The sequence below is a fragment of the Penicillium atrosanguineum genome (genome assembly GCF_028827265.1).
Source record: "Penicillium atrosanguineum strain IBT 20685 chromosome Unknown utg000003l_segment0_segment0, whole genome shotgun sequence".
Taxonomy (NCBI): Eukaryota; Fungi; Ascomycota; class Eurotiomycetes; order Eurotiales; family Aspergillaceae; genus Penicillium; species Penicillium atrosanguineum.
Window position 1 is genome coordinate 3,759,431 of NW_026623135.1, and position 16,780 is coordinate 3,776,210.

The window sequence follows — 16,780 nt, forward strand, 5'->3', positions numbered from 1 at the left end:
AAGTACTATACCTCGACGTTTCAGATAGAACGGCACTAAAGAAGTACTTCATTAATATAAATTATGATGTTTGAATTATAGTTAACAAGTCATAGAGCCAGATCCTGACTTCGTGGGAGAAGTTGCCCATTCGAATGCTGTTTTCTTGTTACGGCACAACATCAAAGCTCTTCTTCGTCAGGATGATGACGAGAGTCGGCAAACCGCTCATCTCGACCGTTCCTCACTGACGTAGAGCTAGGAGTGGACCAGGACGCTTTCAAATGCCCTTTGATCCAGCGACCAGGAGGCCGTTTCCAAAAGTAGTGGCGAGAAAATTGGCGGAGGTAGGGAAGAGAGCCACATAAAATGATAAAATTGGCTTCGATGTTGCTATGAAAATTTTCATTTCTCCTTAGTGATTCATCCAAGAAAGTTACCAGGCTTCCAATCAGAGCTTACATGAATATGCTAGCAAGAGAAATTTTGTACGAGATATCTTGTGATGTCACCAGAGGCCACAAAGTGGCTAATCGTAGGATACTCGTGACGATGGTCCTTCACGTCTCAAATCAGCATGCTAGTTCATAGCAAGGGATGGAGATCGGCCACATAAATCGGCCCAAGGGAAATTCCATACAGACACCCTAATCCAAACATGAAGATGACTCCTAGTTTCTGAATAAGCCGTATCCGAAGCCCCCAGACGATATTCACGGGGATTAAGATCAGAACCAAATCGCTGACAGTATTTGTGATTGCTGTTGCGAGGTATATGCCTGGTCGACTGATACATGAGCCCGAGGTGATTGTAAGATCCCAACCTTTCTGAATCGGACTGCATGCGAAAATAAGAGCTAGGGCCAGTGCGAGGCTGTACCCGGAGATAATGAAGGCGACGAGGTAGATTGTATAAACCCAGGCTTGGACAGTGTTGAGGAGTCGGTAGTAGAGCATAAGTAAGGCGAGTTTTGCGAATGCGAGGGAGGGGATATAGATCACTGCTGCTGCTAGGACGACCTTTGCGCATTGATAGAGCCTGAATTAGTCTTGACTTCTCTGGAATCTTGGAAGAGAGATCATGGCATGAACTTGATACCTTTTGTAGAATTTCTATAGTTGCCGGAGACAAGTCAAATATGTGGTATCCGATGCCACCGTGGGCATAGCCATCTAATGAAAGGGTTCGAATTAACTCAATGCGTCTTTATTTGCTTAGTGGACTTACACAGTATGGTTGCTTGGGTGCCAACAGAGAACATCTTCAGACGGCTGATAAGTTATTCAAGCTCCCTGCGATTGTGACTGCTCGCCTTACCCAGGCAACAATAATGCACACTAGCCCATAAACTCGTGTTAATGATCCATCCGGAAAAGCCGATACAGTCGCAGAGGAGAATAGAGATAACGGACCATCGTCCCACCAGAACTTTTTCATTATGACAATCTTGGTGTGTATGCGCATTGCGAGGCAGCTTGTGCTTAGCGCGAGCCCGATCGCGACTATCACTCGATTTGCTGTTCGTAACCATGGTGTTGAAGTGGGAGTTGACGCCACCTCTGCCGCGCTGCTCAGCAGAGAAGACAATTGGCTAGAGGGCACGATCATCTCTGGCGTAGCGTGGGAAGCTTAGTGTCGTCCGGGGTGCGGCACCTTCCATGGAGCTTGGGTGGTTTACATGAACCAAAGCTTGGCTGCAAGGTACGGCTGGGAAAATAGTTGAAGGCGGGAAAATGAATCATCACTTTGCCTCTCAGCGAGGGTGCGTGCTTCCACGGGGGTGATTAAGCTTCTGTCACGTCCCAAGATGGATTCACTACCCAAGGGCAACGGCAATCATGTGATGTATCTACTTCGGACATTGGTCGAGAGCTTGGAATTTCGTTTAAGATGCTTGAGCAAGTGTTTACACATATACAGGGAATGAATCAAAGCATCCATCAGACTCCCATCTAGACCTCGGGTATTTAACGACCGGAACAGAGAGAAAATATCGGGCAACTGCGTCCATTCCTCTCCTCTCCTCATACAGAGCCACGCGCAGGCCGTAGAAAATCCAGCTCAACAACAAAAGAACCCATAGCCCCGTAGCACAACCCTACGCAGTACATCTCCTTCTCGACCCCGTATTAGGCAAGAACGGGAAAGTAAGTGGAAAGAAGAAGAATAGAAAAAGATGTGAAGATTGTACACTATGAATCGTCAAAAAAAAAGAGACGAGGAAGAAAAAAGTCCCGCGGTAAAAACCCGACCAGTCGGAAGATGCAAGGACGGGGACTTTCGACATTAGAAACAGGCGCAGTGATGGGAGCAAGATGGAAGAACATGCAAAACGAGAAGAAGGGAAATCTTTTGTTGAACCAAGAGAAATGGAAAACGTTGATCATTACTCCTAAAGAATCTATGCTGCGTTCTCGTCATCCTTCGACGGGGTTTTTGAGGGCCGACGCTCAGTGGCGGGCTGCGACTTGGTAAGAGCCGGGGAGGTAGGGTTTGAAGGCGGGGAGGTGGCCATGTTATCGCGGTCTTCCAGTGCAGCAAGGGCGCTGAAAGCGTTCATAGAAGAGGAGGCATCCTTGTCCTCCTTCTTGCCAGCGGGAGTGCCACTGCGGCTGCTGGCGGCACTATCGTCGCTGCCGCGGACTAGGCTGCCGCCGGGACCCAGGTTCTTGCGGCCACTGCTGCTGCGCGAGCCGAGGAGGCTGGAGCCGAAGGGAGTGCTCTGGTTGGTGTTGCTGCGGGTAGCGCGGAGACGGCGAAGGTCGTCACTACCAACCTTGCTGGAGGCGTAGTCGGGCGGGGGTGCCTGGTGGCCTCCATAGCTGAATCCGCGAGCATCACCACGTCCCATCTGGGGACGGCCACCGCCGCCGCGGTTAGCTTGCTGGCGCTGGCGCTCCGCCTCAGCCTCTTGCTGGGCGCGAGCGGCCTCCTCGCGAATTTGTGTAATGGTCTTGGGACCCTTGTCGGCATCCTTAGAAGCCCAGCGCTTGGCACGAAGATCAATGACATCCTGGAGGACTCGTTAGTTTTGAGAGCAAGCATCCAATGTAGAAGTTGACATACCAAAAGCATGAAACGCAGACGGCTAGGAAGATTAGGTGTTTCAACTAGAAGTTGTGTTAGTGTTGTTTACAGATGTATTTATAGGGAGAGCCGACATACCCATAAGGTTAATACGGGCGAAGTAAGCATCCATCATAGCGTGGCCACGCTCGGAAGCATCTAGAGAGGAACCGATGGTGCGCAGAAGAGAGGTCAAAGACTCAACCTCTGCCTCATCGGGCATACCCTCATAGTCAACCAGCTTCTTAACACACTCGTGCACTGAAGGAAAAAATTAGCAATCCGTGAACTCCTTGCAAATAGAACGATAAGAACTTACTGATACGCTCAGTCAACATGCCCAGCTTGTAAAGCTCACCAATGAACTTGACGAGACCAAGGCCACGACGCTTAGCAGCAGCAGCAACGTAGTACTCGTCGGACAGCATGGCGATCTCCTCAGTAACACCCTCAGGCTTCTCGGGCAGGTTGAGCTTCCAACCGCGCTCGAACTCCTCCTGACAACGGTTGAGCAGGTACTTGCGGAAGAGATTGCCACCAGCAACAACGTTTCCATTCTTGTCGCGGATGTTCTCATCCTTGATGTCCAAACTCATGCTCTCAAGCATACGCTTGCAGAACTTGGCATACATAGGCGCCCAGTGGGCTTCATCGGTAGCCTTCTCGAACACCAACTGGATGCATTGGCGGAGGGTGCGGCCATCGGACTCGTCCTTTGATTGAGAAACGATCTCGAGAATCTGATCGGCAATACGGTCGAACTTCTCAGGTGTCATCTTGTTCAAATGAGACTTGACCTTACGCTGCACGACATCAGGAGCGAGGTAGCCTTCGCCACCAGGAGCAGGGCCGGCAGCGGAAGCTTGACCGATGCTGCGGGGCTTCCAACCAGTGGTGGAGATCTCGAGAGCCTTCAGATCCATACCAGCAGTGAGAGGCATGGACTTGTTGTGCTCATGCTCCTTCTTGTCACCGTGCTTGGCCTTGGAGGCATTGCGGCCCTTGCTGGAGACATTCCGGGGAGACATGGGGCCACCCACGCCAGAGGCACTGCGGCTTATGGAGGGAGTACCCATGCCACGCATGCCAGGGCCACCGGGGAAGCTACCGGGGAAGCCACCACGACCCATGCCGGAGTTGACGGGAGGCATGCTGTGGCGGTTTCCGGGCTGGCCAAACTGACCCATCGAGCCGGGGAAGGTTCCCATGGCGCTACGGGAGTTGGAGCGGCCACCCATGCTGGGGGTGCGAGCAGATTGGGGGCGAGCAGAGGAGTCACTGTCACCAACAGTCTCACGGACACGAGAATCCCAGTCAACGGAGATTTTATCCTTGAAGATAGCCTGGAACTGAAGCAAGAAGTCACGGTCGTAGTGGAACTTACGGCCGACGGGAGAAGAGGCGTTCAAAGCAGCGTCCGGGGGGGTAAAGGCGGAGGGGTATGTGACCTTGCTGAGGTCTTCCAGATACTTGGCGTTCTGAAGAGACTTCATGGCAGCACTGGGCTGAAGGGGCTCGGTGGGCTTGGGGGTGTCGAGCTTCAGACCAACAGGCTTCTTGCCAGTGGCACTGGCGGGCTTAGCCGGGGGACCCATAGACATGTCAGATGAAACAGGAGTGGCAGCACCACTGTCGCCGGGGGTAGAGCTCTCGGTGGCACCGAAGCCGCCCGTCTTCAGAGATGCAAAGAGATCCTTGGACTCATCGTTGACGGTCTCGCCCTTGGCACGAGCTGCCTCGCGGGCGAGCTCACGCTCCTCAGCCTCCCGCTCGGCCTTCTTCATGTTCGCCTCATAGTTCTCGCGGTCTTCGCGCTCCTTGCGCTCGGCAGCCTCCTTCTTCTCCTGCTTCTTGCGGTTGTAGTCTTCCTCCGCAGCACGCTCCTTGGCCTCAATCTCGGCCATCTCACGCTCAATAGCATCGAAGTCGATCTCTTCCTCATCGGCGGGAGGAGGGGGAGCAGCGGCCTTCTTGGGCTGCTCAGCAGGTGCAGCCTTCTCAGCGGGGACAGCCTTCGCAACCGGGGCAGCCTTCTCAGCAGGAATGGCCTTCTCAGCAGGGGCGGCCCGTTCAACAGGGGCAGCCTTCTCCTTCAGGCTCAAGTCCTCCATAGCAGCACGAGCAGACTCAGCGGCATCATCCTTCTTGGGCTCAGCAGCCTTGGTATCCTCGGCGCTCTTGCGAGCAGCTTCCTCAGCCTGGCGCTTCTGGGCAGCCTCATCCTCCTGGATCTTCTGGCGAACAGCGTCCTTCAACTCCTGTTTCTTCTCCTCGTCGGTCTTGCTGCTAGCGACCTTACTCTCGGTGCGAGAGTGATCAGCGGCGCTAGCGGTTCGGGGAGGCGGCGTCGATGTGGGAGGCGTGGAGATCTTAACAGGAGAGGGTGTGGCGCGAGCCGGGGAGGCGGGGGTCTTCTCGAAAGTCTTGACAGCACCGCTGGGATCCTTGATGACAATGGCGCTCTTTTTCGCGGGAATGATGAAGTTGGGCTTGTTCGGCGCAGGGCTGTTAGAAGTTCTGCTACCGGTGTGAGCGTGAGTAGCACCTGGGGTACCCGGAGCGGGTTGACCAAGGCTTGACCCAGGACGGTCAGTAGACATCTGAGAGGGCGTGCGCGAGAGAGGAGTCGACTGCGGCGGTGGCTGAACGGGATACTGGCCCTGCATGAATCCGGCGGCCTGGGGGTTGTACGGCAGACCGGCACGGGGTTGAGGCGAGGGAGGAGCCATATACTGTCCCTGGGGAGCCATGTAGCCGGTAGGGTATCCGTAACCGTAGGTAGGATCGTAAGGAGGGTAGCCCTGAGTGGTTTTCATCCATGTTAGATATCGTTCAAAGTCGCCCGTTTCGGGTGCAAAATTCAGATTGGTATTCGGGTCAGGAGCATGGGTACTGGGGGTATAGTTTGGGGGGTAGGTTGGGGCATCACTGGGGGGTAGCCCGTGCCATTACCGGCACCATTTCGGGTATCAAATCCATAAGGGATCGAGGTGTTTCGGCGGCCTCTGTTGAAATTGCGACGCCCGCGCTGAGAAAAAGGATGAGAGGGTGTAGTTACCATTTGGGGACCCATGTTCGGGTTATAGCCGTAGCCCTGGGGCGGCATGTGCATGGGAACAGCGTTCATCTGGGGGGTAGTGGGGTTGGGATGCGCATTGGCGAGCGCGGGACTGCGGTTTGCCTGGTGCGGCGAGTTGGGGAAGCCCATCGGGCGACCCTGGTTCGGGCCGTGGAACTGAGGGCCCATGTTGTGACCACCGCGAGGCTGGTTGGGAGTAGGGCGGAAGGTAGGGCCGGGCGAGTAGGGCTGTCCCTGGTAGTTAGACTGAGAATATCCACGACCACGGCCGCCCTGGTGAGGGTAGCCACCACGTCCAGGGCCAGAGCCCATATGGTTGCTCATATCGCTGTGGGTCGACTGGGAAGATTCGCGACGAAGGTGCTGAGGACCGGGACCGAGAGGAGCCTGTGGAGTTGAAAGAAACAGTGTGAGCGACGAGTTAAAACGTGGGGGTCCTGGGGCAAGCTTTGGCGCGGTCGCGTCCCGCACATACTCGCGCGAGACGCCACCACGCGCACACCCAATGTTTCGACGAAAAAAAGTATTCACAGCAAGAGGAACAGGGGACAGGGCTTACGTTGTTATCACCAGACTCTCCAAAGCTGCCAAAGTTGGGCACATTTCCTGCCTGATAGGTCGAGGGAGGGGGGGCGGCCACCGCTGGAGGCGGGCTGTGGGATCGGGGAGGGAGAAGTCTGAGGCGAAGTGACACGCGGGTTCGCAGACGGAGCATTCAGGCCGGATTGCGACTGACTGGAGGCAAGCGCAGGGTTTCCCATGTTGGGCGAGCTCTGTTGGTTGGCGAACCCGAACTGAAGGCTGTTGGGACGACTGGCGGGACCGCCGTTAGGGATGTAGCCCGAGGTGCCAGCCGAAGTGATAGTCACGGAGGGCTTGCGCGAGTGGTCGCCCTGGGAAGCAGCAGGAGCAGTCGGGGCGCCATTCACGATGGTGACACCCGAAGCTGCCTGCTGGGTCTGTTGGTTTTGCATGGGTTTGCCGTTCACAGGAGACACGGAAGTCGACTTCCCATGTTGCGCCGAGCCACCCACGGTGACGGGAGCGGCGATCGAGTCCGTCGCGGACTTCTTCGTGGCGTTGGCGTAGGACCTGGACGGCGCCGAAGCAGTCGCGGCCAGGGGGGTGTTGGAGGCGGGCGAAGGGGAGGTAGTAGCGGTGCTCTGTCCTTTTTGAACGCCCGACTGAGGAGGGTTCGATGTCATTAGACAGGTAGTGTCCACGTCGTGTGCGTAGAGAGGGTTTTTTGGAGAGGTGACAGTGATGTCAAGGGTTGGCTGGGGCTCAATCAAGGCCGCATCCAAACCTGGAATCTGCACGGGGATTCGATTAATAAAAAATCCAAAAAGGAGTGGCCGAAAGAATAATTCGACACACAACGACCAGCTACGCAGCGAAAGAATGCAGCGTGTGGTCCACAAGAGTGTTTTTGATTGAAGGTGTTGTGGGTTGTGGAAGGAGAAAAATTCCAAGGAAAAAAAGTTGTGTTCGGTGGGAAAAATTGACGGGGGTTTGTGGAAGCACGGCGCAACAGGCACTCGAGCCCAACTTACCGATTTAATGAGTAACCCAACGGAGATGGGATTACGGGTTTGTTGGGAGGGTTGAAAGAAGGGAAAAAGAAAAGAAAAAGAAAAGGGAAGGGAAGGGGAGGAAGGGGGGAAGTTGGTACTATCTACAGAGAAAGATTCTTAGCTCCGCCACCCATTACATCGGCAAGTGAGAGAGAGATGAACATCGAGTTATTCTTTTATTCAGGATTACAGGTTAGATTCTATAAATGCAAGGCTATGACTTCGCAACAGTCGGGACACCTGGGCCAAAGATGATATTCAAGAGAACGATGCCGATGCTAACAATCTTGTGTGGATCGTCCAAGGAATCCACATCCCGCACGGTTTCCCCGTTGCCACCAAGTCATTATGGAAACGACCTCAACGCCTCTATTCGGAGCGAACAGTCACTGAGCCATGAACTAACGGTCATGCCCAGCTGATCAGGTACCTTGTATGACTCTAGGGATGTCTTCCTTCCCCCTTAGTCTACTTACTATCAAGTTATTATACAAGGGATATGCATTCTTGCGATCTGCCCCGACTTCCGCGCCTTGCAGAAGGTTCTGCTGCAGCATTCTCCCGGACGGAATCGGGGATCTTTACCCGAAACCTGTCAAATCCTGTATATCTCGGACATGTTTGGTCAAAGTACGGACTACCGGGTCACGCTAATGCACAGCAAAATCTCCATTCCCGTAAACTCCGTCAAGTACATTCAAAGAGCCAGCGTCTAGTTTTTCTTTCGATCTCTACCACCCGAATCACGTATGCCTCCCTTAGTAGCGATCGTAGCCTGTTGTCCGGGCGGCATAGTCGGTGCCTGATGAGCCGGACGAGTCATGCTCGGTGCCCAGCCAGCCGGCCCATTTCCCGCTGGTCTGACGTGAGGCTCTGCTTCCGAGATCTTCGTTGTCGATCACGTCGAAGCTGTTATCGCTGCGGTTCTTTCGCAGCGGAGGTCCGTAGGCCAGGTCATCCGTATCGGGTTCGTCACGGCCCATAGCCTTTTCCTCTCGCGCCAAAGTCGAGCGCAAGAAATCAAGAGCCTCACGCTGGACGTTTATATAGCTTTCTTTCTCGGGCCCGGTCATGTTTTCTAGCTTGCGCTGGAGAAGAGTGCCGCTGGCCGATAGCTCTTCCTCACGTGTCTCGCGAGACTTGCCCGCCGAGGTGACCGAGCCCAACGCTGACCCGAGTACTGAGTACCAGTCGTTGGAGCTCGCGGCTGCTCCGGCCGAAGGCAGATTGAACCGCGACAGCAGTGACTGGGCGTAAGCAGCCGGGCCTGAGGGTGGAGTGGGTGTCTGGCTATGAGCAGGTAGGCCCAGCAACTTCTCCCGGACCAGATCGAAAGCCTTATAGACATACTGCAGGCCGAGAGTTTTGGCTCGCTCATGAGTGCGACCAATTATCTCCTCAATCTCCCGCTCATGGTGTGTCAAGAACGGATCGACATAGTCTTGGTAAAGCAGCCGGGCTCCCTGGGTCTGGGGAAGGACGAGGTAGCACATGAAAAAGAGGCGGATCCAGCTATAGAAGGGGAACCTGTACAGATAGCGGTTAGCTGCGGTCTAGTCCTAGGCAAATGAGCTGTCCATACCATCCGACGATGAACACAGTCCAGGATTCTGCCAGCAGAATGACCGACAAGACCACCCAGTACATCAGCCATGGTGCAAGTTGTGAGGGGTCGGAGGTGCGGAGAGCCTTGTAGGAGGCGAAGATCGGGAAGAGGATGGTGATGACCGAGCTACAACAAGTTAGCTCTAATTGCCCATCCAGTTCACTGGGAGCTCTAGCCCAGGACAGACTTACGACATCAAGTCCGCGATAATCCCGAACATGTTGGTGGAGGGTGTAGGAGTCAGGAGATCAAACTTCAGGAATTACGAAACGGCGGTGGAGATCGGATCAGGCAGACAAGCGAAACAGCCTCCATTCAGCACGGGTGGGACTGCAAAGCTCCGTCACAGTCTTTCAGAGATCACACTCAAAGCCCGATCTCTATAGAAGTGAAGAAGTGAAGCAGAAGAGGGGTAGAAGATCAGAGAGATATCAGCTGGAAATGTGCCTCGGTGCCTGAGGCAAGAAAAACCTACACGAGATCAACGGCTCGTCTTGACGTCACGCGAGTTTAAACGCTGCGGCTCCTTACTCTCCCTTGTTCTCTTCACCGCGGCTGTTTTCATCGCTTAAGACTGTCTTGCAGTGCCTCGCACCACCTCTTTCGTGTGGTCATTTAGAATGGCGTGTCGTGCATGCCGAGCGCCCCGATCACCCTTATCAACCCGAACATATCTGTAACAAACCGCCACTCTGCTCTGTTCATGATACAAGTTTCTTTGAATATTTGTGCTATTTTCCGAACCACCTGACACTGGAAACTGGCGTGGTCGTATTCCCCCTCTTCCCCGCATCTCCGCATACTCCTTACTTGGCCACCTTACAACAATGTGCATCGCGCTGATCTCAACCGCGCACCCCCTCTACTCATTAATCGTCATCGACAATAGAGATGTATGTATGGGTATAGAATCCGCTATGGGCTCAAGCTGACGGTACCAAGGAATTCCTTCATCGACCGACCTCGTCGCCGGACTGGTGGCCGGAGCCATCTTCTTTTGTCCTCGGGTCACGCGATTTAGCCCGATCCGAGCACGGAACCTGGATGGGAGTCACCAAACAGGGCAAAGTTGCAGTGCTCACCAACTACCGTGAGCAAAAGTCTTCCGAGGCTATTGGGTGGCACAGTCGCGGGAAAATCGTCAATAGTTGGTTGACGAGCCCGCCCGCGGAAAAGCAGACCACACTTGACTTTGTGCAGGCGATGGTTGCTAGTCCTGAAGCAAAGCAGGTAGGCGGGTTCAGTCTCGTGTGCGGTCACATCAATGAGCCTTTGGCCATCGTCTCCAACCGTTCTCGCGATATGGAGCAGATCATCTGGGTGGCATCCGAGAAGAACCAGACTCTCGGGCTCAGCAACACCAACTTTGGAGATCGAACGTGGCCGAAGATCATTGAAGGGGAGAAGTTGATGGAAATGGCTATCAAAGAGCATGTCCAGGCTCAGGAGGATGAGGATGCTCTGGTGGAGCGTCTACTTCAGGTGCTGAGTACCGATACTCTGCCTCGCTTGCCGAAGGAGAGTAGCCTCGACGATTATATCCCATTCATACCGAAGAGTATATTTGTTCCAGTTATCGGGACCGATGTGGCTGTAGCGTGCACCGAGGATGAAACCAAGAAGCCGCCGTCGAATGGCCTTATGGACCCAAAGTTTTTTAGTGGACTTTATGGTACGCAGAAACAAACTGTCCTTCTGGCACAGACAAATGGACGAGTGCGGTACTTTGAGCGAACACTATACGACAACCAAGCTAACGCGGTCCCCGCCGGACAAGGTGACAAGTGCATCGAATTTACTGCTCAGCCCGAGACGGCAAGCACAAATGGTCATTGAAACGGCATTAATGAAAGTAGACATGATGCGTGATGATGTAACGACCTGCATGTTAGAAGGTTCCAACGACGGGGTCATGGTGTACTTTTTTCTCCAGCCTAGTTCCTATCCCTGACACTGTTCATCTCAATCGGTGTAATTGACATCAATGCTATCTATTTATTTCCCCTTTCATCGATTTCATCGACTCCTTCTGCGCCGGTTTGTAAAGGAATTTTTGCATCAATTAGGCCAAGTGCGCGAGTATTCACCGGCCGTCATGCGAAACGCTCCGCCGTGTTTCACCTTGAGCAAGTCCATCTACCCGGCGCTTTTGGTCTCGGCCACAACCCCAAGAAGGAAAGGCCCAGTCCACTCGCGCGCTTTACGCACCGGAATAATTTCCACTTGATTTTCCACTTATAACTTGGTGATATGAGTTCATATTGCAAAGGGAAATGAACCTGAGCCCCTGAGAGCCCTGCGTCGATGGCTCCACTCCACGCCCCAGTAAAACTCGCCTTCTCACCAACTACGAGGTGCCTAACCCGACTAATTCTCTGCCACAACAGATCTGGTAGGAAATTAAATTAAGCTATAGACATAGCTTGACCGTTCTAGACCCCGTGGCGGCCCTAGTGGCCCAACGATCCCTACTGAATACCCGCACTCGTTCATCCTCTAACACTAGACAGATCCATCCCTGCAATATGGCTTCATACCAGCCTTCACCGGGACTATGGCCGTGACAGGTCAAGCACCGGTACGAGGATCTTGTTCTCTTGGGGCCTTGAACGATGAACCCACTCCGTGTGTCAGATGCCTGTTAGCCCGAGACCGAGAACCCACCAGATGGCCTTGATTGACGCCCTCTCCCAGGCTGTCCCAGGCTGCAGAACTTGCTATATAATAAGAGACTTCAAATTTCTCGGAACTCTCTTCTGTTGGCAACCCATACTTTCTTTACAATCATCGAGACTGGTTCTTGATATTTCCTTTCTTTTTGCTTCCATTCATTCATTTCTCGACAAACTCGAAACCCACACACTCTTTTATTATTCAAGATGAAGTTCACCAACGTTGTTCTCGCTGCCAGCGCTGCCAGCATGGTCTGTGCCTATCCTAAGGGCCGAGAGGTCGTTCCTTCCAAGCGAAGTGTCGACGTTAAGAAGCGGTCTACTGGTTTCACCTGTACGTGTTTCCACGAATGCCTATCAATCTATACGCATAAAACGGAAGACTAATAGACGATAGGGGTCGGTGTCAGCGAGTCTGGTGCTGAGTTCGGCTCAAGCCTCCCCGGAACCCTGGGTACCGACTACACCTGGCCCGAGACCTCCCAGATCGAGATCCTGCGCAACAAGGGCATGAACATCTTCCGAGTTCCTTTCTTGATGGAGCGTCTGACCCAGGGTAGCATCACCGCCACCCCCGATGCGACCTACCTAGCTGCTTTGAAGAAGACCGTTAACTTCATCACTGACAGCGGTGCCTATGCCGTCCTTGACCCCCATAACTATGGTAGATATGATGGCAGTATCATCGAATCGACCGCCAACTTCCAGAGCTGGTGGAAGACCGTTGCGGCCGAGTTCGCCGACAATGAGAAGGTTATCTTCGATACTAACAATGAGTACCACGACATGGAACAGAGCCTTGTTCTGGAGCTCAACCAGGCTGCCATCAACGGTATCCGTGCTGCTGGCGCCACCAGCCAGTACATCTTCGTCGAGGGTAACGCCTACTCCGGCGCCTGGTCTTGGACCAACACCAACGACAACCTCAGCGGCTTGACCGATACCGAGGACAAGATCGTCTACGAGATGCACCAGTACCTCGACTCCGATAGCTCTGGTACCTCCGAGACATGTGTCAGCTCTACCATTGGAAAGGAGCGTCTTGAGTCCGCCACCACCTGGTTGAAGAACAACGGCAAGAAGGGTATCATCGGTGAGTTTGCCGGTGGTGTCAACTCCGTCTGTGAGACCGCCGTTGAGGGCATGCTCTCCTACTTGTCCGACAACACCGACGTCTGGATGGGCGCCTCATGGTGGAGTGCCGGTCCCTGGTGGGGAAGCTACATGTACAGCTTGGAGCCTTCTAGCGGCCCTGCGTACTCAACCTACCTCCCCATCCTGGAGAAGTACTTTGTGAGCGACTCCGCGTCCGTCTCCACCGCTAGTGCCGTCGAGAAGTCCACCTCCACCGTTAGTGCCGTCGAGACTTCCACCTCCACCATTGAGGCCGTAACCACCGTCACCCCCAACACCCAGGTTCAGGTGTCCAGCGCTGTTGAATCCTCTACTACGTCTGCCGCGCCTGTTGAGACCAGCGCCTCTGCCGTCTCCACCTATGTTCCCACTTCCGCCCCTACCACCATGGTCAGCATCCAGTCTCCCTCGCCTGTTGCCTCCGCTGCGCCTACCAGCAGCGTCACTGGCACTCCCAGCGGAAGCGTAGCTCAACACTACTACCAGTGCGGTGGCAAGAACTGGACCGGTGCTACATCTTGCGAGAGCCCCTACACCTGCGTCCAGCAGAACCCTTACTACCACCAGTGTGTTTAAACAAACTGTGTTGGTGGTCTATTGGATTACGTTGGGGTATTGGGGAGCTTAGGAGGAGACTTTCAGATCGGTTGACACTTCTTTGGACTTGGTCCGTACTTGTATATTTTTACTTCGATTCTACTACATTTATCATCAAAATTATTCTTCATCTGCCAGCTATCTATCCATTTATCCATTTCTTCATCAATAAAGCCTTGGTCGTAGCAATCAGAAAGATCAAGACCTAGTTAAATGCAACGATAGCCTGTCTGCAAATGATCTTCTTTTGGATGAAGAGGGGATCCATTTCCGCAGTCAACCAGTACCGGGTACCCGTGTCCAAGGTAAACTCCAGACATACCTTTGAAGAAGAATTGAAAGATGTTCAGGTATCCTGAAAGAAAAACTTCTAGAAATTGCAAGAAACCTAGAATATCTTTCAAAGGCTTAAAAGAACTAAGATGAAGTATCTAAGCTCCCATTGAACCATATGTCTGCTTTGGGACTTGGTCCTGTGGTGCTATCCTACACTTTCGTACACCTTAAAAATACATAGTATATCACTCGTTATTTAGGTTTCTCTTCACACTCAAGTTGAATGCATAAATTAGAGTTAACATTTTGTATGAAAAAGAACGTAACTAGATCGTATCGTCATATCATAGGCCCAATCGCCACACTGGTGCGTGCAAACCACGCATATTAAGACACCTCCAAGCCTCCCAAGCCCACAATAAAGGCAAAAGTCCAGACTATTCATTCACAATATCGCCCAACAGGTTTCCTATCCGTACCGTACCAAGAAGGGAGACGTTTAAGCATCACCCGCCTGGTGCATACGGACAGTCACCAGATCCTTAGGGCAACTAGTCAAAGTCAAGCCCCAGCGGATCGGCTGATCCGCGTTGATATCCTCAATTTGGTCGAAGCGCTGAAGCAGACGAACAAGGACGTAACCGGCTTCGGTGAGAGCGAACTGCTGGCCAATGCAAATGCGCGGGCCGCCGTTGAAGGGAATGTACTCCCAGCCAGCCTTACGATTCACCCAACGTTCGGGTTTGAATTCGTCGGCGTCCGGACCCCAGAAGTCCTTGCGGCGATGCATGACGTGGGTGCTATAGATGACAGACTGGCCCTTCTTAACGTACACGGGGGACTGGCCGTCTGGACCACCGCCGCGGGGGATGGTGGTGTCACGAAGGGCAGCACGACGGTTGAAGGGGACAACGGGGAACAGACGGAGAGACTCGTTCATGCAGTGCTGCAGATCTTGGCAGGACTTGAGCGAGGCAAAGGTAATGTTGCGGGGAGACGAGTAGGTGCCGAATTCGGAGATGATGGTCTCGCGCAGCTTGCGGAATGCCTCGGGATTACGGGCCAACATCATGGTAGTCCAGCTGAGCAGCGAGGCGGTGGTATCACGACCGGCCAACAGGATGTTCAGCAGCTGCGAGCGGAGCTCGATGGGATCGCGAGTTGCAGCCACAAGGGCATCCAGGAAGACGTAGTTGGCTTTCTCCTCGTCGGCGGGCTTCTCGTTTTCAACGGAGTGCAAGGCCTTGTGAACGAACTTGTCGACGAAGTCATGAACCTGCTTATCGGAATGACGCGTCTCCTTGCTGTTCACGAGGAAGCCCAGCTTCTCGAAACGAGATCGCTGAGCGCAGACCCACTGGGACTTATCGAAGTATGCGGCGAAGGAGTCCTCGGGGCGCTGGAGGCCATTGATAGCACCCAGCTGGCTTTCAACACTCTCGCCAAACAAGAACTCAGTGGCCGAATCAATTGTCAAACGGAAGAAGATAGACTGGATATCTGTGGCAGCGGTCCAACCGTTGGCCGCAACGGGCAGAGCCTGCATAGCCTTCTTGACATGCTCTTCCTCCAAGTCCAACTGACTGATCTGATCTCTAGTGAACTGCGGACGCAGCAGACCGCGAGAGCGGGACCATTCTTCGCCATCAGCCGTGAACTGGACGAGGTCAGCAATGTAAACTTGGCCGAACTAACCGACTTCAAGACACGTGACTTACAATACCGGTTCCCAACAAGGGATGCATACTCGCATGGCGGACCTGCCCAAGCTCGAAATCCTTGAATTGAGTAGCCAAGAGGGCCTGGATGTTCTTGGGATCGATGGTGAAGACATGGTTGCGACCGAGGTTGCAAATGTTGTAGGTACTGACATAGCGGTTTTCCCGTTCACTGATGATTTGAACGCGCTTCTCAGTCAACTTGGGTACCAATCCTTCCTTGTCTGCTGCGAGAGTCTGTTTCAGATTATCGATACCAAGAGGATCCTTGCTCGGAAAACTGGGCAGACGTCCACAACCCAAGCTCTTGGCCTTGCGCGAGTGTTGCCATGAGGCGAACACCAGGCGGATAATCTGCAGGACCACGGCAGCGGCCGCAAACCCCACGATGAAGTTGGCAGTCATGATGGCGCGAAGATGCTCCTCGTCTCAGAGAGGGGAGCAAGGGATATTTAACTGTGGTCGTGACCAAGGCCGAGGCCTGTGCCAGGGTGGAGATGTTCGCAGGGTAGGATGATCCATGGATGGCCAATGGGCGGTAGAGCGGAGGTCATGTTCGTTCATCCGTCGGACTTCGCTCTGTTTGTAATTCCTAACCCGATCTGATCGCCCTCGCTTTTACTCGGTGTGGATGGCCCGGTGTTCAGGGTCGTTTAGCACACCGGCGTCGCCGGTGTTCTCTCCTCTGTGGGTACCCACTCGTTAAATCTCCGACGATCTGAACATCTAATGTAACTCATGTATAAGGTGTAAGTGCAGTCTGCATCAATCGGTATGCGGAGACAACGGCCACATCAGTGTCCACAGTAAGCCCCAAGCCCCGAGCCCCTGCAGGGCCCGCAGCTATTGGCAGTTTGGCCTCAAGTGCGCCTCCAGGATGATTAAAGCTTTCCGGTAGCTGCAGCTCGAACGTCGAGTGACAGGCGTCCTGACGATTGGGTCAGAGCCCCTGAAAAGTGGGGGTTTGCCGAGGTCTGCATTAACGTGATTATTCAACAGCTTGATAATATCAACCCCAACTCCAAACTTGGATATCCCTCTTCATTGTATCCTATCATACTATACTCTATCCGGATAA

The 16,780-nt window shown here is 53.5% G+C and overlaps 6 protein-coding genes across 6 annotated transcripts; 3 read left to right on the top strand and 3 right to left on the bottom strand.

Moving 5' to 3' along the window:
- Positions 1–1,418: 1,418 nt before the first annotated feature.
- N7443_004848 (uncharacterized protein) lies at positions 1,419–1,613 on the top strand (the record flags this gene model as incomplete). The annotated part of the gene is made up of 1 exon (XM_056884904.1): positions 1,419–1,613. The coding sequence occupies one exon, from the start codon at positions 1,419–1,421 to the stop codon at positions 1,611–1,613; it is 195 nt and encodes a 64-aa protein (XP_056743182.1).
- Positions 1,614–2,381: 768 nt separating this feature from the next.
- On the bottom strand, positions 2,382–7,330 carry N7443_004849 (putative eukaryotic translation initiation factor subunit eIF-4F; the record flags this gene model as incomplete). The annotated part of the gene is made up of 6 exons (XM_056884905.1): positions 2,382–2,993; positions 3,047–3,090; positions 3,146–3,307; positions 3,366–5,847; positions 5,940–6,679; positions 6,727–7,330. The coding sequence occupies 6 exons, from the start codon at positions 7,328–7,330 to the stop codon at positions 2,382–2,384; spliced, it is 4,644 nt and encodes a 1,547-aa protein (XP_056743183.1).
- A 1,127-nt stretch (positions 7,331–8,457) lies between these two features.
- On the bottom strand, positions 8,458–9,525 carry N7443_004850 (HVA22/TB2/DP1 family protein; the record flags this gene model as incomplete). Its single annotated transcript, XM_056884906.1, has 3 exons — positions 8,458–9,226; positions 9,282–9,431; positions 9,497–9,525. The coding sequence occupies 3 exons, from the start codon at positions 9,523–9,525 to the stop codon at positions 8,458–8,460; spliced, it is 948 nt and encodes a 315-aa protein (XP_056743184.1).
- Positions 9,526–10,132: 607 nt separating this feature from the next.
- N7443_004851 (NRDE family protein) lies at positions 10,133–11,141 on the top strand (the record flags this gene model as incomplete). Its single annotated transcript, XM_056884907.1, has 2 exons — positions 10,133–10,198; positions 10,248–11,141. The coding sequence occupies 2 exons, from the start codon at positions 10,133–10,135 to the stop codon at positions 11,139–11,141; spliced, it is 960 nt and encodes a 319-aa protein (XP_056743185.1).
- Positions 11,142–12,184: 1,043 nt separating this feature from the next.
- egl3 (putative extracellular endoglucanase/cellulase) lies at positions 12,185–13,687 on the top strand (the record flags this gene model as incomplete). The annotated part of the gene is made up of 2 exons (XM_056884908.1): positions 12,185–12,311; positions 12,375–13,687. 2 exons carry the CDS (start codon positions 12,185–12,187, stop codon positions 13,685–13,687), a joined length of 1,440 nt encoding a protein of 479 aa, XP_056743186.1.
- Positions 13,688–14,483: 796 nt separating this feature from the next.
- On the bottom strand, positions 14,484–16,107 carry N7443_004853 (cytochrome P450; the record flags this gene model as incomplete). The annotated part of the gene is made up of 2 exons (XM_056884909.1): positions 14,484–15,641; positions 15,703–16,107. 2 exons carry the CDS (start codon positions 16,105–16,107, stop codon positions 14,484–14,486), a joined length of 1,563 nt encoding a protein of 520 aa, XP_056743187.1.
- Between the last annotated feature and the right edge of the window lie 673 nt (positions 16,108–16,780).